This window comes from Canis aureus, chromosome 2, assembly GCF_053574225.1.
Source record: "Canis aureus isolate CA01 chromosome 2, VMU_Caureus_v.1.0, whole genome shotgun sequence".
Classification (NCBI taxonomy): Eukaryota; Metazoa; Chordata; class Mammalia; order Carnivora; family Canidae; genus Canis; species Canis aureus.
In genome coordinates this window covers 55,801,196-55,825,322 of record NC_135612.1, presented here as the reverse complement: position 1 = coordinate 55,825,322, position 24,127 = coordinate 55,801,196, and the positions used below count along the sequence as shown (strand labels likewise).

At 41.5% G+C, this 24,127-nt stretch overlaps 1 protein-coding gene across 1 annotated transcript in view; it reads left to right on the top strand.

The window, feature by feature from the left end:
• Positions 1-1,580: 1,580 nt before the first annotated feature.
• HDGFL3 (HDGF like 3) overlaps positions 1,581-24,127 on the top strand; it is an 81,644-nt gene continuing 59,097 nt past the window's right edge. The window contains exon 1 of the mRNA XM_077873926.1: positions 1,581-1,788. Within this exon, the coding sequence (XP_077730052.1) occupies positions 1,705-1,788 (84 nt within the window). The 5' untranslated portion in view covers positions 1,581-1,704. The remainder of the gene's footprint in view (positions 1,789-24,127) is intronic.

Genomic DNA, 24,127 nt, shown 5'->3' with positions numbered 1-24,127 from the left:
TTTGCTATAGCAGCCTGAAGGGACTAACACCGGCTATTACAACTGAGGCAAAAGGACCTAGACACATCTTCTCCAGTGAGAAGAGAGGACAGGAGAACCTGCAGGACCTATGAGGAAGGCGTGATCTCTAGAAAGGAAAATCAGCAGACACAAATAGGAAAGAAATGCATGAGTAGGTCATGTCAAGCGCTAGTAAGGACGCACACGATCTTCAGGGTGGCTGGAGACTTTCAAGCCCCAGGATTGGAGGCCTGGCACCAAGAACAGGTGCAGGGCTTGGTCCACTCCATAGGCCAGCGCACACACTCTCCAAGGCAAGTGAGGGAGGCAGACGCCGATAGGAAGGAAGAGCTTCTGTAAAAGCAGGAAGAGCAGGAAAGCTCAGAAGAGGGGACAGACAAGAACTGTCCTTGGGACAAATGATGGCCACACTCAGGGTACATTCAGGGGCTGTGCCAGTTATTGCTTGCAGGTGGGCTTCTGGATGATGAAAAAGAAGCCGCCTTCACCATTAGGCAGATTCAGAACACGTTGTCCAAAATGTTGCCAGGATTGGAAACCAGTGACTGTGGCCAGAGGGAAGTCCGTCTCACAGAACTCCAGGCCTGCAAGACCCACTCAGGGAACAGCACAACCGCGTTGGACTTCGGAACCGTGCAGCTCCGCGTTCGAATCCTGACGGTGCCGCCTGCCGCTGAGAGCCACGTCGCGTGACTCTGGCTGAAGAGCCCGCCCTGGGGGGCGGTCACAGTGCAAGGTCAAGGGCACACCTGGGGCGAGCACCCACCAAGGTCGCGGAGTGCAGAGCGGGGGGCTCTGTGCAGTCAGCCTGATGCTCAGGGCGGCCGTCTCCCAGGCCTGCAGCGCCTTTGTACCCCACTCCCGGGAGAGCACCCGCAGCAGCGGCCCGCGGGGGGCGCAGGGCCGGGGGCCGGGGGGCTGGGGGGCGCCCCCCAGAGCGGCGCGGGCCGGCGGGGAGGGGGGCGGCCAGGTGGTGATTGGCTGGGCTGCGGCGGGCAGCTCCGGGCCCAGAACAAAAGAGAGCGGGCGGCGGGCGTCCTCCGGAGTAGGCGCTCCCGCCCGCCCCGCGCGGGCTTGGGTGCTGGGGGGAGACGCGCCCCCCGCCCGCCCGCCCGCCCGCCGAGCAGCCCGGCTGGCGCGCGCGGTTTCTGGGCGAAAGCCGGCTGTGTACCTAGGAATTAACCGGCCGGCGCGGGAGGGGAGGGAGCGGGAAGCGGGGCGGGGGGGGGGGGATGCTGAGCGCGCGCGAGAACAATAATAAGATCGTGTTTGCGGTCGCTGCCCGAGGAGGAATTCGGAGGAGGCGCGAGGCCCGGCGCTCGCGCCGCGCCCGGGAGCCCGGGACGGAGGCCGGCGGCGGCGGCGGCGGCGGCGGCGGCATGAGGCAGGCGACGCGGCGCCTGTGAGCAGCGCGCGGCGGCGGCGGGGACCTGGGCGCGGGCGACAGCCGAGCGGCCGGGGGCTCCCCTCCCCCGCTGCCGGGCCGTGATTTGCCGGGCCCGCTGCGCCCCCCGCCCACCCCTCGCCTCAGCCGCCGCCTCGCCGCTTCCCCTCGTCGGAGCGGCCGCTCGCCCGCCCGCTCGAGGCCCGCGGGGAGCGCGGCGCAGTCCGTCGGCCCGCGGGGGGGCGGCCTCCCGGCATCTTCGCGGCGACCAAGGACGAGCGGGGGAGGCAGCGGCCGGGATGGCGCGTCCGCGGCCCCGCGAGTACAAGGCGGGCGACCTGGTCTTCGCCAAGATGAAGGGCTACCCGCACTGGCCGGCCCGGGTGAGTACGGCGGCCGCGGGCCCGCCCGCCCACCATTTTCCCCTTCATGATGGCGCGCCCGCCCCCTTTCGCCATCCGCCTCGGCCGGGCGCGGGGCGCCGGGGGCTCGGAGCCGGGGCTGCCGGGGCTGCCGGGGCTGCCGGCGCGGCGCACGGAGGACGTGCCCGGGCCGCAGGGATGGCTCCGGGCCGCGCCCGCTCGGCGAGGGCGGCCATCCTTCCGCCTCTTCTGGCAGGCGGCTCGGGCCGGCGCAGGCCCGCCGCGGGGTGGCCGGGCGGCGGGCGGCGGGCGGCGGGCCTGGGCGGAGGCGCCGCCGCGGGCAGGGTAGCGGCTGGGCAGCCGGGTCCCGGGCGAACGTCGGGGCACGTAGGGGAGCGTCATGCAAATGGCTGTCTGCGAGCCGGCGGCGGCCGCGGCCGCCAGTCCTGGAAAGGGCCGCCGGTCACCCGGAGGCCGGCGGGCGCCTCCTGGCAGCCGCGCACCCGTCTCGCGGCGCCTCGTTCGCCATCCAGACTTGTTGAGTTCTCCCGGAGCGCGGTCCCGGGAGCCCCGGCGGCCGGGAGCTCGCAGCCTGGCCGCGGCCGGCGGGTCCGGGCAGCTCCGCGTGCCTCTCCACCTCCATGTTTGTTCCAGGTCGGATCCCAGACCTCCCCGGCCTCGCGGGCCTCCCGGGCCTCCCGGCCTCCCCGGCCTCCCGGCCCCCCCCCTCCCCCCCCGGCCCCAGCCCACAATAGCGCTCCCTTCCTGGCCCGCAGCGGTTGTCGCTGGGCGCTTTCTCTAGAAAGCATCTGCGTGTGATGCACAGCATCAGATGATGATGATGATGATGATTTTTAATCAGGCCATTTGAGTGAGGAGATCAACACCGCTGTGTGTATGTGCTTTGTGCTTTAAAAACGGATCGCTTTTACTTTTGATTTTTAATCCTGGTTGGCGGTTGTTTGGAATCAGAAATACAGTGAAAAGGAGGGTCAGAGCATCTTGGAGGCTCCGTTGGGATCCGTGGGGAACTGAAGCAGATGTGGGAAATAGTATAAATAAAGAGTGTGAGCTCTAAAATGTTGTGTTACAGTCCAGGGAAGGTAGCTAGACCCAGGAAAGGGGAAAACACACACACACACACACACACACACACAACACACCCACCCATTCACAAAAGGAAGTGACATCACGGGTGGCCAGGCTGAAATTAGTGAAGTTGAAGTAATGGATGGACATCACTTTTTTTGTATTTAGTTTGGCATGATTGTAAAATGGAAAGAACAGTGGGCCCAGAATTGGGGGGGAGGGGGCCTGGTATTTGGCCCTGGCTCTGTTATGGGCTAATCATTTCAACGTCTGAATATCCATTTCTGCAACTATAAAATGATCATCTCTAGGATTCATTCTAGTGCCAACAACCTCAGATTTCAAGTGAGGTTCAGTTTCCCTTAGGCTGTGAAAATAACTTTTGTCCTCATATGAGCTGTAGGTTGTCCTCAAACAAGGCAGAGTTTTCATTGGGCAGGGAATAACTGATTATTTTTCATACTGTTGTGCCATGTTGCTAAAAGGGGCAAGACTTGTGAATTCAGGAGTCCTTTAGGGATCCCTGAATATATTTATCAAGAAATAGCTTTTTGGTGCATGTGCCTGTAGGTGATCACGAGTGAATTAAAGATTGTTATCACCAGTTGGTCAGTTCCTTGTAATCCAATAGCTTGCTTTAATCTTACTTTGGAAATATATCTTGAGAGTCCCCCCCCCAAAAAAAAACCTTAAAATTTCATTAACAAGTTACTTATGTACATTGGCCACCTGTAGTAGTTTTGGAACAAAAAAGTGCTGCAGAAGAAGTTCTGGTTGTAGATCTAATTGCACATGAAATTCCTAGAAGTTATAATTCCAAACCAAGGCAAAATGGAAAATAAAATCAGGTTGTTAGATAAAATAAGTACATGAAATCTATGTCTCTTCCCTTTTAACATAAACTCCTCAAGGAAAGAACATCTCTCTCTCTCTCTTTTTTTATAATGTAAGAAGAGATGAGTGACATATTATAATTTCCAAGGAAATGTAAGTGTAAGAAAAAGATTTTTGAGTCCCGACTCTACTAGTTACTGTGCTCTATGCTTCATAGATGTTCTCATGTTATTTCCACTCCAGTTCTGTGAGATGTTATCCCCATTTTACACCTAGCTATAGCATTGTAGATGATGTTACAAAATGTTAACTGCAGAAAACCCTACTTAATCAAATTTCAAATAATGTCACTTGATCTGAAGGCCAGTCATGTGGGGATTAGAATCTGTATGGCCCCAAAGGGTCAGACCTCGGAGGAAAAACATGGGGGGACAGATTGCAGTTCAGACTGTAGGAAGGACTCTTCCGTCAGAGAAGGTCCATGCTTGAATAGAGAAGCAACTTCCCTGCTGTAGGAAAGACGTTGGATCCAAGGCAGCCCCTTGTATGGAACATGGGCCTGGAGGATTCAGACATCCAGCACATTTGGTCAGGTTGCGTTCAGCTTTCGTCTGGGCTTCATACGTTGTGACGGTAGGCATATTTTGTAATCTTTCTAAATTTTGATTTACTAGTCTGAGAAATAGGCATAGTTCTCAAATCACAGATTGTGTGTGTAAAAGCACCAAACAGCAGTGCTTGGGTGTTCTTACCTTTTTTTCCTTTTTGAATTTCTAACTTTTCCCCTGTTTTCACCACACTGTTTTTAATATTCAACTTTTGAGTAAACAGGTTATTTTTCCCACCAAGTTATGAATAACTTCAAAGGTATAGAAAAGTTAAAATAATTGTACAGTGGACACCCTTCTACCACTTAAATTCTACAATTAACATTTACCGTACTTGCTTTATCATGTTATTCATGTATCTATCCCTTTATCCATACAGCAGTCCATCTTATTTTAATGCATTTTAAAGTAAGCCGCAGACAGTATAATTTACTCCTAGACACTTCAGCATATATTATCATTAACTAGAGGTCAATATTTTTTATAGATCCCCCCCTTTTTTTTTTTGCCTCTTGAGATAAAATTTATGTAAACTGAAATACACTCAAACGTACCATTCAGTGAGTCTGACATGTATGCCCTGGGATAATCCATACCCCTTGCAAGAAAAGGGTAGTGTCAGTACCCATTAAAGTTCCCTTGTGGCTCTTCCCAGTTAATCCCTGTCCTCTTCTTTGTTCAGATGTATTAACATTTGGTAGCCCACTAGCTGCTCTTTTTTCTTTTTTTTTAATTTTGTTTATTTATTCATAAGAGACAGAGACATAGGCAGTGGGAGAAGAGAAGCAGCTCCCTGCAGGGAGCCGGATGCAGGACTTGATCCCAGGACCCCAGGATCATGACCTGAACCAAAGGCAGACGCTCAACCTCTGAGCCACCCAGGTGCCCCCACTAGCTGCTCTTAATGGAGTATATTTTATATTGTGTATGACTTAAAAATACAAGTTCATTTGTATTCTAATGATTAAATGCTAAAACAAGAGTCTCTGAATGAACCCTTTTGATTGTGACTCTATGAGTTAAAAAAAAAAAATTTGAACATGTAGCCCTAATTGTAAATTTACTTTATTTTTTTATTTTTATTTTTTTTTTGTAAATTTACTTTAAATTATACTTTGTACTATTACATACGTTATAAAGTAAATACAAAAGAAACTAAAGGGGATGACATAAAATTTGTGTTTTAGAATTCTTATTAGCAAAAAAAATTCTTATTAGCAAAATATTAATAGTAATAGATTAAGTCTATATTTTTTTTAAATATTAACTTTTGGAATATTCTTTGCCTGTTTCTTGTGAGATGACTAGATAGTCACAATTTTTCTGAAGAGCTTTTCCATAATAGAACTGTCAGTTTGGCCATTTCTTGTTTGCTTGTGCTTACAGTATTGGTATTATCTTTGCAGGACTCCTTTTAGCCACTTGTTCATTTGGCAAGAGTTCATTTAGAAGTGAATATTCCCTAATTTTGTTCAACCAAGCACTCTCAAATGGCAATAAATCACAGTTTGCCCAAAGTGAATAAATATAACCATCTGAATAAGGACACTAGTGTCAATTTATGTATTAAATATTAGTAAAATTTACTTTTTAGGTAAAAAAAGAAGAAACTAAAAAAAGAACTTGTACATTTTCTTCTCACACCCTCCCTCCAAATCTTGTATATCCTGAGGTGTGAGCACTCTCTGTATGTTATCCCTGCTCTAAAAGATGGAAATATAAAAAGCAAAACTCTTGTGTTTCAACCAGAGAGCTTTCTTTAAATTTAAAAACTTTAAAAAAAATAAAAATAAAAACTTTATATGAGAACTCAAGTGCCAGCATTGCTAATCTAGAGTAAATTGATACGATCACTTTAGAAAACTGGCCCAATCTACTACAGTAAAACACATGCCTACCTTGTAATTTAGCAATCTGTTCTAGGCATATACCCGAGAGAAACGAGTGTTTATGTCCACCAAAAGACTTGTACAAGAATGCTAATACATGACAGCTTTATTCATATTAGCAGAAGATTGAAAAACACCCAGATGTCCATCAGTAGAATGGCTAAACCAAATTGTAGCCTGTTAATGCAATGGAGTACTGCTCAGCAGTAAAAATGAACAAACTACCGATGCCCACAAAAATATGGGTGTATTTCAAAATTTTGAGGTTGGGTGGAAAAAGCCAACACGAGTACATTCTGTATGATACAAAAACATGCAAAATTGGTTAGTGATCTGTTCATGATGAGTGAAGGAAGGTGTTAATGACTGGGAGGAAGCCCTGAAAATGTTCGTTATCATGATCTGGATGTGTGCATTTGTAAAGACTTCCCAAACTGCACATTTAAGATTTGCACATTATACTATGTGTAAGTTATGCCTCAATTTAAAAAATACATACTTTGTATGAATTGGGGGGAAAGAATCTAATACTCCAGTCTTCTTCATGGATTGTATGTATTGTATTCTTCATGTATTGTATTCTTAGCTTTCAGTGAGAAATTGTTTCTCTTGTTTAAGGCTTCAGTGCTCCCAATTTGCATCTTCCTGTTCCCTTTTGACTGTCTTAGAACTTCATTTACTACTTCACAGCTTTCTCTTTACATTTCTTTTTAGTTCTGGTTTCCGCCTATCTTTTGTTTAACTGTATTTGGGTCCTGCTATTCCTTTCACTACTAAATCATTGCTCATCATATTTTTTTTTTAAGATTTTATTTATTTATTTATTTTTTAATTTTTATTTATTTATGATAGTCACAGAGAGAGAAAGAGAGAGAGGCAGAGGCACAGGCAGAGGGAGAAGCAGGCTCCATGCACCGGGAGCCCGATGTGGGATTCGATCCCGGGTCTCCAGGATCGCACCCTGGGCCAAAGGCAGGCGCCAAACCGCTGCACCACCCAGGGATCCCCAGATTTTATTTATTTATTCATGAGAGACACACAGAGAGAGAGAGAGAGGCAGAGACACAGGCAGAGGGAGAAGCAGGCCCCATGCGGGGAGCCCGATGTGGGACTCGATCCCGGGACTCCAGCATCACGCCCTGAGCCAAAGGCAGACGCTCAACCACTGAGCCACCCAGGCGTCCCTGCTTATCTTATTTTTGATCTAGGATCTAGCTCTCAACTTTTTACCTGATACAACTCAAAAATAAAGCATTTGACTTAACCATTCTAGGACAGCTTGAAGAGCTAAACTCTTAGCCAGACTTTTACTGAACACCTACTGTATGTAAGGTACTGTGTTAGGTAGAGTTTCATTTTCTAAAACAGATTAAATTTGCAGCAATTTAAAAATATAATTCCGTAATTAAAGTGTTTCTATATCCTTTATTAGTATAAATACAGATTGAGAATCCTTAGTTCTGATCCATAGCAGTTTGAATTTTTTTGCTTTTGACAATAAATTACTAAACTGTGAACCTTTATTTCTAGAGGCTAGGCTACATAATTTCAGGGAATCACTTGGGACTTAAATTCTTTTTAATCTTGACATAAAATAAGATGTTTGTAATTCCCAATTTTTTTGGCATGAGTCCAGAGAAGTCCATCATTGTTTCATTCCTCAGAGTGGCAGGGATTCATTCGGCTTTCCCCCGGGGACTATATTCATGTCACCAAGGGATTGGTAAATTGTCTCATTTTCTTCTGCTTAACTCTGGGAGCAAATAGGCAACTTAAACTCTCAGTATCAACATGAACATTTTTCATTGCTCCCATTTCAACCAGAGGAATCTGTATTTCTGGCACATCATCCCTTTGCTTTGCCCTAATGACTATTGTTTCCCCAGGATTTGGAAAATGTTAATTCTCTGAAGTCAGGTTTTTACTATATGAGATGGTGTTTGCTTCTTTTGGAAAATGACTGGTGGTTTAAAATTATATATGACTTAATTGAAATTGTCTATTAGCATAAGAAAAACATTGTAGGCTAGTAAATATGATAAACATAATAGGGGAAGAGCCCAAATGCTCCTGTTTACTGGAGAAAGTTCTCTTCTGTTGCAGAAGATTGTCCAGATGTTCAATGAGAATCCAGTCTACTTGATGCAGTGATTAGTCCAGTGCAAAAAGGCTTCTTAATCACTCAGAGCCTTGCTTACCGAGAGCATGGTCTGCAGAACGTTATCTGTCAATGACCAGATTGGTGCAGGAGTTGAGAGTAAGAGTTTAGAAATTTTTTTTTAAAGCCATCTGATAGAATGACTTTATGTTTGTGAATCTAGTTTTTAAAACGAAACTTCTATTTTTCTAATAATTCATCTTTCACATATTTTATAAAAATGTCAGTCTATAACAAATTAGAGATTTTAAAAAACCTGGTCTTTTACCACAGAGTACTGACTGTAGAGGATCCTTAAAAGTCACTAGTGTTCCTTGCATCTAAAACAATCTTCTCGTACTATAAACTTTTAAAGATTTTATTTTGAGGGCACTTGAGTGGCTGTCCATTAAGCATCCAACTCTTAGTTTAGGCTCAGGTCATGATAAGATCAAGCCCTACATGGGGCCTGCACTGAGCGTAGAACCTGCTTGAGACTTTCTCTCTCCCTCTGTCTCTCTCCCTCCAAACCTCCAGCTTGCTTGTTCATACTCTCCAAAAAAAAAATTTTTTTATAGTAATCTCTATACCCAACATGTGGCTTGAACTCAAACCCCTGAGATCAAGAGTCACCCTCTCCACTGACTGAGCCAGCCAGGCACCCCTCTTCATACCGTAGACTTTTAAAATATCTTTAATTATTTAAAAGAGAGAATGGATTGACTTTTATGTTATAAATATCTGTGTAAAAAGTTTTTTTTTTTTTAAGATTTTTATTTATTTATTCATGAGAGACAACAGAGAGGGAGAAGCAGGCTCCACGCAGGGAGCCCAGTGTGGGACTCGATCCTGGGACTCCAGGATCACACCCTGAGCCAAAGGCAGATGCTCAACTGCTGAGCCACCCAGGTGTCCATGTAAAAAGTTTTTATTACATAAGTCATAATATTCATTATAGAAAGATTAATACCCCTCTACCTAGTCATAAGCATCATGAATATGCACCTACATGTGTAAGTACATATTTGTAATATATATAGTTTTGTAGCCTTTTATCCCCACTAAAACACTATATCTTAGATGACTTTCAATGGCAATGAATATATTCCTATAACGTTATTTATAATAGCCATCTGGTAATTTATAGTATAGATCTGTTTGTCATAAATTATAACCAGTTTCTGTTATAGGACATCTAGGTTATTTTCAGTTTCATACTATAAAATAATACTCTGAGAAATATGCTTTTTTTTTTTTTTAAGATTTTATTTATTTATTCATGAGAGGCAGAGAGAGAGAGGCAGAGACACAGGCAGAGGGAGAAGCAGGCTCCATGCAGGGAGCCCTATGTAGGACTCGATCCTGGGACTCCAGGATCACGCCCTGGGCGAAGGCAGGAGCTAAACCACTTACCCACCCAGGGATCCCCGAGAAATATGCTTTTAGCTAAATCATTAGTTACTTCCTCAGGACAGTTCTCCAGGAATTATATTTCTCAGTCAAGGGGTGTGTGCATGTTTTAAAACTTTGGATTTTTATTGTCACATTGTTCTCCAGAGAAGTTTTGACTGTCTTACCCAGCAGGAGAATAAGAGAATATCTATTTTCTCACATATTCATTAAAATTTGAGGATTCAAATTTTTAAAAATATTTGTCAGTTTAATAAATACTAATGTTCAGGCAGCCTGGGTGGTTCAGCGGTTTAGTGCTGCCTTCATCTCAGGGCGTGATCCTGGAGATCCAGGATCAAGTCCCATGTCAGGCTCCTTGCATGGGACCTGCTTCTCCCTCTACCTCTGTCTCTGCCTCTCTCTCTCTCTCTCATATGAGTAAATAAGTAAAATATTAAAAAAAATAATACAAATGTTTAATTGAATTAATTTCTTTGTTTACAAGTTAGGCAGAGTGTATATATATATATATAATATATAACATATTGAATCATGTATCATATATGTCTTGATTACAAGTTAGAACAAATATCTGATAACACTGCTATAAGGTAGATACTCCCATAAGATAACCAAGACTTAATAAATTCACCTAAGGTTATACACTGAGTAAGAGTGCTAATCCCAGACCATTAAGAATGTCACAGGAACATAAGAAATGCAGAGTAAGTAAAGGGGCTTAAGACGTATTTGGTGGTAAGAAGACCATATGTGTATATATGTAGTACTCAGAAGCTAGTGGAAGGCTGGCACTCAGAAGTCAGCATTTATTGTGACATTTATTATGTTATTTTCCTCTAGCCTATATCTCTTTGAAAGCCCTTTGACACAAGGCAGTATAAAACTAAACAAGATATTAGTTATGCATACAGAGAAAGCAGAGACCCATTAAAATCAATTATGAATGAATAGCACAGTGCTGACTCAGTATAGGTTCTAAAACCTTTATGTGTGAAACAATACATATACTTTGAACACCAGTAGGGCAGTTACGAGTGTTACTGGTTCAGTACAGCCTAGAAGCTAAATCTTAAGAACTACTACTAGCCACTGTCTTCTTAATCCCTATAATAGCATCTTCATGTGTTATTTCATTGCTACTTATATATGTAATCACTTCTCAGCTGTATAGGTAAGTGAATTTTTCTATTCTATCTTCTTACCAAATAGGAATTTGCTGTAGTTGAGGTAAATAGCTGTATGGTCACAGAGAACCACATACAGGTAAAAAGAATGAAGTAATCTAATAATTGGTGAGCTTAAGCCTTTAGAAGGATATCCTCTAGATAACTGAGCAAGATTTCCTGTGATGTTGGGAAGAACAATGAGACAGAGGAGTTAAAAGACACATACTTCATCCCACCATTGTCTTGGCTTGTCAGGTTTGGGCATCAAGCCTCTTTGTAAAACAGGGAGGATAATTCTTATTCTCTTCCCCTTTTTCCTATGGGATCAGATGTTGAAATGTATATGAAATAAGTGTTTGCTAATTAGGGATCATAGACCCTATATTATAGTCTGCTAACTTGTAACCAAAGACATTAATTCAGTTAAATATTTGTGTTTATTAATATACAACATCATAAAGGCCATATATGAAAGATCCGCAGCTAATACCTTTAATGGGGAAAAACTGAGAGCTTTTTCCTTAAAATTAAGAGCATAACAGAGATGTCCACTATCACCACTGTTGTTTAACATAGTGCTAGAAATCATAGCCTTAGTAATCAGACAGCAAAAAGAAATAAAAGGCATCCAGATTAGCAAGGAAGAAGTCAAACTTTCACTCTTTGCAGATGACATGAGACTCTTATGTAGACGACCCAAAAGACTCCACCAAAAATTGCTAAAACTGATACTGCAAAGTCTCAGGATATAAAATCAACAAAAAGAAATTTGTTGCATTTCTATACATCAGTAACAAAACAGCAGAAAGTGAAATCAAGGAATTGGTCCTATTTACAATTGCATCAAAATCCATCAGATATCTAGAAATAAACCTAACCAAAGAGGTAAAAGATCTGTATGTTGAAAACTATAGAACACTTATGAAAGAAATTGAAGAAGACACAAAGAAATGGGAAAACATTCTATGCTTCTAGATTAAAAGAATATATTATTTAAATGTCTGTACTATCCCAAACAATATACGCATTCAGTGCAATCTCAATCAAAGTAACACCAGTGTCTTTCACAAACTAGAACAGTCATAAAATTTGTATGGAACCAGAAAAGACCCCAAATAGCCAAGGTAATGTTGAAAAAGAAAAGCAAAGTGGGAGGCATTACAATTCCAGACTTCAAGCTGTATTGCAAAGCTGTAATCATCAAGATAGCATGGTACTTGTACAAAAACAGGCATATAGATCAGTGGAACCAAATGGAGAACCTAGCAATGGACCTTCAACTATATAGTCAACTAATCTTAGACAAAGCAAGAAAGAATATCTACCAGTCTCTTCAACAAATGATGTTGGAAAAACTAGACATCAATGAGTAGAATATGCAGAAGAATGAAACTGGACCACTTTTTTTTACACCAAACACTAAAATAAATTCAAAATGGAGGAAAGACGTAAATGTAGGATAGGAAATGATCAAAATCCTAGTGGAGAAAACAGGAAGCAACGTCTTTGACCTTGGCTGCAGCAACTTACTAGACATGTCTCTGGAGACCAGGGAAACAAAAGCAAAAGTGAACTGTTAGGACTTCATCAGAGTAAAAAGCTTCTGCACAGTGAAGTAAACAATCGACAAAACTAAAAGACAACCAATGGAATGGGAGAGGATATTTGCAAATGACATCAGGTAAGAGGCTGGTATCCAGAATCTATAAAGAGTTCATCAAAATCAACACCCCAAAAATAAATAATGCAGTTAAGAAATGGGCAGAAGACATGAACAGACATTTCTTCCAAAGAAGACACACAAATGGCTAACAGACACATGAAAAAATGCTCAGTATCACTCATCAGGGAAATATAAATCAAAACCACAATGAGATAACCACCTCATACCTGTCAGAATGGCTAATATTAACAACTCTGGAAACAACAGATGTTGGTGAGGATGTGGAGAAAGGGAAATTCTTTTGCGTTGTTGGTGGGAATGCAAACTAGTGCAGCCACTCTGGAGGATAGTAGAGATTCCTCCAAGTTAAAAAATAGAACTACCCTACAATTCAAAAATTGCACTACTAGGTATTTATCCAAAGGATACAAAAATGCTGATTCAAAGGGGCACATGCCACTCCAGGGTTTATAACAGCACTATCAACAATAGGCAAGTTATGGAAAGAGACCAAATGCCCATCAACTGATGAATGGATAAAGAAGGTGTGTATGTACACACACAGGAATACTACTCAGCTATCAAAAGAGTGAAATCTTGGGATGCCTGGGTGGCTCAGTAGGTTGAACATCTGCCTTCAGCTCAGGTTGTCATCTCAGAGTCCTGGGATTGAGTCCCGTGTTGGGCTTCCTACTCAGTAAGAAGTCTGCTTCTCCCTCTGCCCTTCCCCCTGCTCGTGCACTCTCAAATAAATAAAATCTTGGGAAAAAAAATGAAATCTTGCCATCTGCAACAACGTGGATAGAACTAGAATGTGTTATGCTAAGCAAAATCAGTCAGAGAAGGACAAATACCATATGATTTCACTCATATGTGGAATTTAAGAAACAAAACATCAACATAGGAGGGAAGGAAAAATAAGATAAAAACAGGAGGCAAACCATAAATGACTCTTAACTATAGAGAACTAACGGGATTGCTGGAGGGGAGCTGGGAGGGGGGATGGGGTAACTGGATGGTGGGCATTAAGGAGAGCACTTGTGATGAGCACTGGGTGTTAATATGTAAATGATGAACCACCATATTTTACTCCTGAAACCAATACTACACTGTATGTTAACTAACTTGAATTTAAATTTTTTAAAAATGTGTTTATTGAATTCTTACTCAGTTTCCCTTCTTTTTCCCTGTCATCATGTGTTAAGATGTACCTAACAATTACCTACCAGAAAAAAAAAAAAAACAATTACCTACCAGGAGCACCAAACTCCTTATCATACAATGGTAGAAACCTAGTGAAGTCTCAGTAAATGCTTTTGTGGTTTACCAGGTGTCTTTCAGTAGTTTCCTTGTGGCTTTATAATATTGAGTTGGCTCTGGGCACTTCTCATTGGTCCTTGTCCCTCAGAGTCCTGCATGTGGTGGGCCATTTCTAGAGGTTCCAGATAGCTTTAGTACTTGGGGGCAAACTAAACTAGACTATGTAGGCCTATAGAAAGGATCTGTGAGAAAACTACTCTTCCCACTTGATCACGGACACTAGAGCTCTGAGTGGACTCTCTGAGTATAATCTGTAAGCCTACGCAGAAGTGGAAGTTATCTGGTGTCAAAAGTGGAGGGGAGAGAAAGAAAAGTGGAGGGAAGTCCATGCTAACAAAAAAGTTGGCTCCATGAGGCTGGAGAGTTCTTAATAACATAGCATTAACTTCTCAGTTTCTATTGCAAAATGTATTTAAGATGAGTGTGTTAGAAGTGGTGCTGGGTTTGTTAGGTTCAGAAGAAGTTACCAATATAAAAATGAATGTCACAGAAAATTCAAAAATTTTTATGTAGGAAGAAACATTAAAAAAAAGAAACCCTAATGGCTTTAGAGCTCTTTTACCTTTTTGTCACCAAAGTAGAACTTCTGTGTTAATGACATCTTTAACTTTGAAGGAAATGCATATTCAGAGGGAGCAGTATGACAGATCCTCAGTTCATTTTTTTAGAGTTCTATATGTTGAATGGATTGAAAATTAAATCCCTCTAGGCCTCTGTTTGACTTTCAGAATGAGACCAGCTGCTTTCAAACAAGGCATAACTGTTCTTATTTCCCTCACTTAACTGCTACGTGAGGATTAAGTCAATAACTCTGAAAATATTTAGATCTTGGAAATGAGTCATTGTTGCTGATTGATCCTGATGCAGTCAGGTCTGGTGGCTTTCAGACCTTTTTTTTTTTTTTTTTACTATAGTAAGAAATAAAGCCTATAGTAAGAAATAACTACTAATTTCATACACGAGAAATAAGTCTTCACCAAATCATACTATATGTGATACATTCTGATATTTTAATATTTTTATTTTGCAGAAAATCAGGTTGCAATCCACTAAATTAGTTTCACTCCCTGCAGTTTGAAAAGCAGTGGTCTGGTCTGTTAGGCCAAAGGGAAATTAATCTATGTGAGTTCTGTGTGTGTGTGTGTGTGTGTGTGTGTGTGTGTGTGTGTATCTATGACAGTAATTGGATTTTTAAAAAAGATATTTATTTGTTTGTTTATTTATTTATTTATTTGAGACAGAATGAGCCAGGAGGAGGGGCAGAGAGAGAGGGACAAACAGACTCGCTGCTGAGCAGGGAGCCCAATGTGGGCTTGATTCCAGGACCCCGGGATCATGACCCAAGCAGAAGGCAGATGCTCAACTGACTGAGCCACAGGGGGGTGCCCCGACAGTAGTTGGATTTTTGAGATAAGGTAGCAGTCCTGAGCTTTTCATTCTGCTGTAGCCACAATCTTACATGAAGATCACATGAGCATAAACAATGAAAGTTATATTATTTTAGGTCATTTACCCATTCAGAACAGTATTGCCCTTGATCTCAAAAGGCTTGGTGTATAAATCCAGTGTTTCTACTCTCAACTTCTTTCTAATCTTTGAATTGTACATGAATCTACAACTCTTTCAAAGCTAGTTTCATATATATGTCTTCTTTTTTTTTTTTTTTTAAGATTTTATTTATTTATTAATGAGAAACAGGGAGAGAGAGAGAGAGGCAGAGACACAGACAGAAGGAGAAACAGGCTCCATGCAGGGAGCCCAACTTGGGACTCGATCCCGGGTCTCAGGATCAGGCCCTGGGCTGACAGTGGTGCCAAACTGCTGAGCCACCCGGGCTGCCCATATATATGTCTTCTTAAAGATGATAAGCTCTCTGCATTTAATTACCCAGCTACGTATACTGTTGGACTAGGTAGTGTTCACTGGCTGATGGTATTGAGGCTCTGGGGTCTTGGGTTTGTGGGACTAGACTGGAGGGTATTAGGCTGTCCATGACTGAGGATGAGGTGCTTTTGTGAAGTCCAGAAGACATGTACATGGGGCGTGAGTGGTACCTTCTGAGGTGGGTGTAAAGTTATGGGACTAACACATTTCTAATGGTTCTGTATTTTCTTTTTAAATCACTATCCAATCAAAAAAAAGATTTCCTTGCTACTATTGGATAGAACAGCCTCAGTACAGAAAACCTAATATTGATGATAGTAAGGCATTCTAAAGTTTCTATAAAAGATACCTTTCTGGGGGATCCCTGAGTGGCTCAGTGGCTTAGCACCTGCCTTTAACCCAGGGTGTGGTCCTGGAGTCCTGGGATCGAGTCCCGCATCGGGCTTCCTGCCTGGAGCCTGCTTCTCCCTCTGCCTGTGTCTCTGCCTCTCTCTCTTTGTCTCTCATGAATAAATAAATAAAATCTTAAAAAATAAAAAATCTTTAAAAAAAAAAAGATACCTTTCTGAAAGGGTATAGTAAGCAAAGTTTTATATCTCACATCTGGCAGGTTGACTCACAAAATAAATATACTTCTATGAGAAAATAACCCCACTGTACTAAATGGAAATATCTTGGAACTAAGAGGATACTATTAGGTTAGCGTTTGTGCTATGCCAGATATTCAAGAGCTCTGGTTGTTCGCCAGCCCAGTCCTTTGTGTTTTCTTTGTTTTGTTTTTTAAAATTATTTATTCATGAGAGACACAGAGAGAGGCAGAGACACAGGCAGAGGGGGAAGCAGGCCCCCTCACAGGGAGCCTGATGTGCTACTCAATCCCTGGACCATGGGATCACGCCCTGAGCCCAAGGCAGGCACTCAACCACTGAGCCACCCAGATGTCCCAGCTCAGTCCTATGTTGCTCTTGTGGTCTGCTGGCCCTGCCTTGTGCCAGGCCAGGTGGGAGAGTAAAGACAGAGCCCATGGTAGAACCATGAAATAGGATGGTTTCCACTGTTTGTTTTTAATAAGCTCCTTGTCTAGGGCAAAGATTTATTTAACTACAAGGGATCAGGTAACCCAGAACAAATGTGTCCCTTATTTTTATGTTGTCCTAAGAGCAAATTACAGGAGTAGAGCAGTTCAACGAGAGTGGGCAGTTGGAGCAGTTTGCCACTGAGTGGACAGTGATTGAGGATGCCTCCATTGCTTCAGTAGAGGTGTCTCTCATTCGGTGTTCTTGTATACTCTGAGTGAGTCTGGACCTCTCCGCTTTCTCTTGCTAAGTCCACTGCCTCTGGGCTTCACTCCTCCTTATCCTGATTTAACCCACATGATCACTTGAACTGCTCTCACCCTAGTCTCCTTTTTTACTTTGGTATGTTCATCCTAGAAACCCCTTCCTGGGTCACTCTTCGAGTCTGCCTTGTCTGCTTAAGCAGGTGGCCTACTGCAACCAGTGGGTGTAATCACAAAGACATGCAACCTGGGCCTGCCCCAGGATTGCTTGTATCTAGGTTCTCAGTGCTCCTTGTCCATGTTTCTTGGGTACTCCGAGATACCATTACTTTTCTCTTCCAACTCTGGTGCTTTCCCCTCGTTTTCAGCAAATCATTTTATCTTCATATTCCACATGTTCATTTTCAAGGTGAAATGGAAGAGCAAGAGCTTAGTGGACAGATGAAGCAGTATCTGCCTGTCACCTCTGTCCCTCAGCAGGTAAACGACCTTGGGTAAATCACCTAATATCTTGGCCTCAGTGGACTCATCGGTAAAATGGAGACAGTTCGGGTTTGTTTTTGGGATCAAGGATTTGGAACATAAATAGCCTGGAATTTAACATGATTAAAAAATGTTTGTTTCCCTCCTGTTCACCTCTTCTTTGTCCTCCCTACCAAGACCCTCCTCTTGCTTGACTCTACCCTTTTCCTTCTTGTGTTCAGCAGTTAGTAAATATTTTTGAAATGTTTGCTATGTCCCTAATAGGTGCTCTAATTGATCCTTGGAGTAGAGAAGTGACCTCAACAGCCTTTTTTCCTCCATTGGCTTTTTCTCTTCAGACCAGAAATAATCCTCTCTCCCATCTTCTCGGCCCTGCTCCCTCTACTTTCCTTGGTAGCTCAGCTTCTTTTTTTTTTTTTTTTTTTTTTTTTTAAATATTTTATTTATTTATTTAGGATAGTCACAGAGAGAGAGAAAGAGGCAGAGACACAGGCAGAGGGAGAAACAGGCTCCATGCACCGGGAGCCTGACGTGGGATTCGATCCCGGGTCTCCAGGATCGCGCCCTGGGCCAAAGGCAGGCGCCAAACCGCTGCGCCACCCAGGGATCCCCGGTAGCTCAGCTTCTTAAATAACTGACCTTACTGTCATTCTGCCGCTCTCCCAAAGGTCACCATGATCTCCCAATCCAAGGAACACACTTCAGTCTTTATTTTTGCCTCTGTGGAATTTAATGCTGCCTTTTAAAACATTCTCTTCCCTTGGCTTCCCTCATGTATTTCTTTTCTCGGAAGGTTCTTCTCCTCTCTTACTGTGCCTTTGCAGGATCTTCCTTATGTTCAAGCCACCATTCTGCAGAGTAATATCTTCTAAACCTGTTTCAGGCCTAGACTCAACTATTGTGAGCCTCAAACCCATACATCTATTTACTGTCTAAACAGCTCTATATAGCCGTCTGTCAGGTACTACAACTTCATTGTCAAAACTTCTCTAGCTGCCCCTCCCCACCTAAATATTTCTATTTCAGTGGAAGATTACTATTCCACTAGTTACCAAAAAAAGACACTTCAGATTATCCTAGGGGCTCTTTTTCCTTCCTCTCCCACTTCCTACTGGTCACCTAATGATATCTAGATGGGCAATGCAAATGAAGGCCTGCTGGTATTTCAGATGGAGAAAAGTAGTGTGATATCTCATTAATCACACAGCCTACAGCAAAGTAAGGACACTAAGGGGATCCCTGGATGGCTCAGTGGTTCAGCACCTGCCTTTGGCCCAGGGCGCGATCCTGGAGTCCTGGGATCGAGTCCCACATCGGGCTCCCGGCATGGAGCCTGCTTCTCCCTCTGCCTGTGTCTCTGCCTCTCTCTCTCTCTCTCTCTGTCTATCATAAATAAATAAATCTTTAAAAAAAAAAAAAGTAAGGACGCTAAATGCAAGAGAACCTGAGGCAGATTTGTGTTGTACACAGGATATAATTTCAGCAGAATAATAAGACATTAAACTAAGATTAATTTGGATTTTATTGATGTTATTTTATTTCTACTTAATATATAGATTAATTTTGGTTTTTTAGTATATGGTTATAATAGTACTGCTGTTATATTTGTGCATGTTTTAGAATTGATATTTAAAATGATAAACTTTTGTGACAGCTGGAGGTCTACATGATTTTGTTCCCTTTAAAAATGATTACAATTGCCCCTTGAACGAGGAGGGAGGGGTAAGGGACACTGACTCCCACAGTTGAAAACCCAAGTAGAACTTTTGACGTCCCAAAAACTTAAGTACAAGTAGCCTACTGTTGACCAGAAGCTTTGTCAACGACATAGACAGTTGATTAATGCATATATATATGTTTTTTCTTACAATAAAGTAAGCTAGAGAAAAGAAAATAGTGTTAAGATTATAAGGAAGAGAAAATACATTTACAGTACTGTATTTATTGGAAAAAATTCAGGTATACATGAGCCCATGTGTTTCAAACCCATGTTCAAGGGTCAGCTGTAATTTAAGATGCCATAGTTTAAGAGCCTTAACAAATTAGAATGAATTCTTGATGAGGGACCTAGAAATAAAGACATATAAGGAGATAATCAGAGATTTGAACGTTTAGTCAGAGAAGGAAAGATGTCTGTGCTAACAGTGATTTTCAAATATTTAAGGGACTCATATGAAAGAAGAAATAGGATGTTGGGGTAGCAGAAAGAGCATATACTTTGGAGTCAAGGTATAGGTTCAAATAGCTTTACCACTGAGAACTGTGTGATCTTGGGCAATTACCTAATTCTCCCTTAGCCTATTTCCTCTTTCCTAAAGCGAAGTTAGTATTACTACCCCCGCAAGGTTAATGAGAGAACTTAATACCTGACACATAGTTGAAGCTGATAAACAAATACTAGTTTCTTCCTTTCTTTTTTTTTAAAGGGTAGAACTAGAGTTAGGGGATAGAAATTTTGGGGGAACTGATTTAGAAGTAGGCTTATTGTAGGAAAGAACAATTAAGAGAGAGGAAGTATTCACATTAATTATTGAGAGCTTGTATGTCATTACTTCATTTGTCATCACGTAAGCCTGTGTTATTCAAGTTGATACCCCCTCTTTACAGGTAAAAACCTGAAGTTCAGAGAGATTTTAAGTATTTTCCCAAAGATTACCCAGTTTTACAGTAAGTGATTTCCTGGCTCCAAAGCTTGTACTCTGAACCACTGCAGTGCACTGTGTTTGATCTCTGGTGATGCACATTTATTCATCCATTCATTCAACAGCTGTTGATCGAACACCTACTCTACTCCAGGTGCTCCACAGCAGTTTCCAGTACAGAATGTGACAAAGAACCTACCTTCCAGTGACTTTTCTCTAAGATGAAAAATAGTTGAAGGGGACAGGGAGTGCTAGCAGTGGTACAGAGTAAAGAGGATCTTGCTGTGTTTTACATAGAATGTTCAGGGAAAGCCTCGAATAAGGTGGCCTTTGAGCAGAGACCTGAAGGAAAGGAGGGAGCCTCGTGGATATTCACTTTAGGCAGAAAAGAGCAAGTTTCTCATAATGAATGTTTTTATTAAGAATAATTATTCTTAACCATTTTCACTTATTTTTCTAGATGGACTTTAGAAACACCTTGAGTTTCAAGAGAAATCTCAATGGAATTTTAGTTTGAAGTGAGTTAAATTGTAAATTAATAGGAAAAAGGACCCGCCAGAAGCATGGAATGTTTCTATTTATTTTTCTGTCTGAGTTTTGTAGTTTTCTTCCTAAAGGATACACACACATACACACACACACACACAAATTACTAGGTGTTGTTTCCTGTTCCTGGTGGAATTATACATGAAATTTTAGTAGCTCAGAACAAACACTTTGGTTTAACCCGACATCATAGCTTTTCTCCCACACCTAGTGTGCTGGCAAGTCCTGTTAATTCTAACTTCAAAGTATATGTACAATCCAAAAACTTTCATAGCCACCATCCTTATCTAAGTCCCCATTGCCTCTTAAAAATATTATTTGAGTCAATTTCTAGTGGTCTCCCTTTCCATTCTTGCCCTCTGAAAGTCTGTTCTTAGCAGTGTGGGCATGGCCACCTGGTAAAATGGAATGAACAAGCAGCCTCCCCTCTTCCTTACTCTAGTCCAGCCCAGGGCCTCCTCCCTGCTCCTTAAAGGGTGAGGCTTGCTACTGCCTCAGGGACTTTACTCAGGCCCTCCCCCTAGATCCCTCCCAGATCTCTTCCAATTCTCTATTCAGGTCACATTTTGAGAAATTTTACCATCCAGTTTTTTTTTGGGGGGGGGGGGTTCTTTTAAAAAATTATTTATGAGAGACACAGAGAGGCAGAGACATAGGCAGAGGGAGAAGCAGGCTCCATGCAAGGAGAGCCTGATGCAGGACTGGATCCTGGGATTACTCCTTGAGCCAAAGGCAGATGCTCAACCACTGAGTCACCTAGGTATCCCTACCATCCAGTTTAAAATCACAACCCCATCTTCATCCTTGGCTCTAATTTTGTATAGCTCTTTTTTTACATTCTTATGTACTAAATAATTTACTTATTAATGAGTTATTTTCTATTTTATTTTGCCCCTTGTTTGTTGCTGTATCTTAACACCTATAACAGTGCCTGGCTCACAAAAAAAATAATATTTATTTAAAGACTGAATTCAGTCTTTTATATTTTCAACCTGGTCTCTGGCGATATATGCCAAAGCTTTTTATTTTTACTCACTTGTCATCCTGCTATACGTTGGTGTTTTGTGTGGTTTTTTAAAAATTAATTAATTTATTTATTTAGAGAGAGTGAGCGAGTGGGGAGAGGGGGGAAGGGGAGAGAGAATCCTAAAGCAAACTCCCTGCTGAGTGCAGAGCCTAATGCAGGGTTCAATAACAGGACCCTGAGATCATGGCCTGAGCTGAAATCAAGAGTTGGCTACTTAACTGACTGAGCCACCGAGGCACCCCATTCTGCTATACCTTAATTCTATTTTTCTAATTATATACTTTTTCCTAAATCATATACAAATAATCATTCTTTTTTCCTGTTTCAGTATTTGTTGGAAGGTGGGGTGGGAATTCTTTTAATATATTAACTAGAACTTTCAGAACAGTGTTAAGCTCTGGAGGTAATTGACATCCTTGTCTCCTTGATTTTTAGGAATATGTCTTTATTACTCTATAATTTTGGCTATTTTCAGATAGATAGTCTTTATCATGTTGAAATATTCTCTTATTCCTGTTTTTCTAAGAATTCTTATTAAGTTAAATTTTGTCAAATGCCTGTTTGACCATCCATTGTAATAATTATATAAGCTTTCTCTTTTAACCTTTGTATTGATTATATAATTAGATGTTAAATGTTAAATTGTACTTGCATACCTGGAATTTACCTACGCTCTCTTGGTATATATATGTATACCATGTATACATGTATGTGTATGTTTCTTTCTTTGTTGAGATATAATTCAAATACCATAAAATTCACCCTTTTAGATTATGTAATTCAGTGGTTTTTATCGCATTCGTAAGGTTGTACAACTATTATCACTAATTCCAGAACATCACATCACCCCACACGAAAACCCTATATTCATAAAGCAGTCACTCCCCACCCAGTCATACCCTTGCCAGTCACAAATCTACTTTATCTCTATGAATTTACTTGTTCTGAACATTTCATTTAAATAGGCTCATAGAATATGTGGCCTTTTTTGTCTGGCTTCTTTCATTTAGCATCATGTTTATCCATATTTCATCCATGTATAGCAAATATCAGTACTTCATTCCTTTTCATAACTGAATAACATTCCATTGTGTGGATATTCCACATTAAAGTCACTCACAAGCTTGTGGGTATTTGTGTTGTTTCCACTTTTGGCTGTTATGAATAATACTGCAATGAACATTCTTGGAACAGTTTGTTATGTGGATCTAATGTTTTCAGTCTCTTGAAGATATACCTAGAATGGAATTGCTGGGTCATATTTTTACTCTATGTTTAGCCCTTTGAAAAATTGCTGGACTTTTTTTTTTTTCCCCATTTCTGCTTACTACTTTACATTCCTAGTAGCCTAATTGACCTGGCTGAACCTCTAGTACAATGTTGACAAATGATGAGAATGAACATCCTCGTCTTGTTCCTGATCTGATGGGGATATTTTTTAGTCTTTCACCATTAAGTATGAGGTTAGTGGGTTTTTTTTTTTTTTTTTTTTTTATAGATGCCTTTTATCAGCTTAAGGATATTTCCTTCTGTTCCCAGTTGGTCAAATGTTTTTTATCATGAAAGGTTGTTGGATCTTTTCAAATGTTTTTCCTGTGTCTCTTGAGATTATTGTGTGGTCTTTGTCTTTGGTTCTAGTAATACGGTATATTGTATTGATTGATTTTGATATGTTGAACCAACCTTGCATTCTTGGGATAAAGTCTCTTGGTCATGATACGTAATTATTTTAAAAAGACAAAAACCACTTTTATTAAAGAAGTCTAAGTCCTTTTTTTCCCTGTCATTCATGCTTTCCGAATCTGCAAGCACACATGGGTGGGTACCCATGAAATTAAATACAAATTGACCCTTATTATACATTGTTTCATGAATGAGAAACCTGATAACAGTCCTAACCCATTAATCTTAAAAATGTCCTCTTAGAAATCTTAAAAATTAATCTTAAAAATGTCAGTGAATCAGTGTCTACCTCATTCCCCTCTGTTCAATAGAATTAAATACTTTCTCTTCCAAATGATGTCTTTACAAATTGTCTTCTCTTTTGGTCTTTCTTCCTACAGGTGAATTTATTTCTTTCACTTCTTAAATGATTTGGTTTCATTTCTTTGCTTTATAATGTTCTGTTACATTGGAGCAGGTTCTAGTTTTAGCAATTTGATTATTTTCCTTACTGTCCCTTTTTATCTTGTGTTCTGAAATTCCTTCCATAAGTGGCATCTAAGTCCTTTGGTGCTTGGTGCTTTTTTGTTTTGTTTTGTTTTGTTTTGTTTTTGAAGTATAGTTAGCACACAGTGTTTATATTAGTTTCAGAAGTATGACAGTGTTTCACCAGTACTATACATTATGCTGTGCTGACCATTATAAATGTAGTTACATC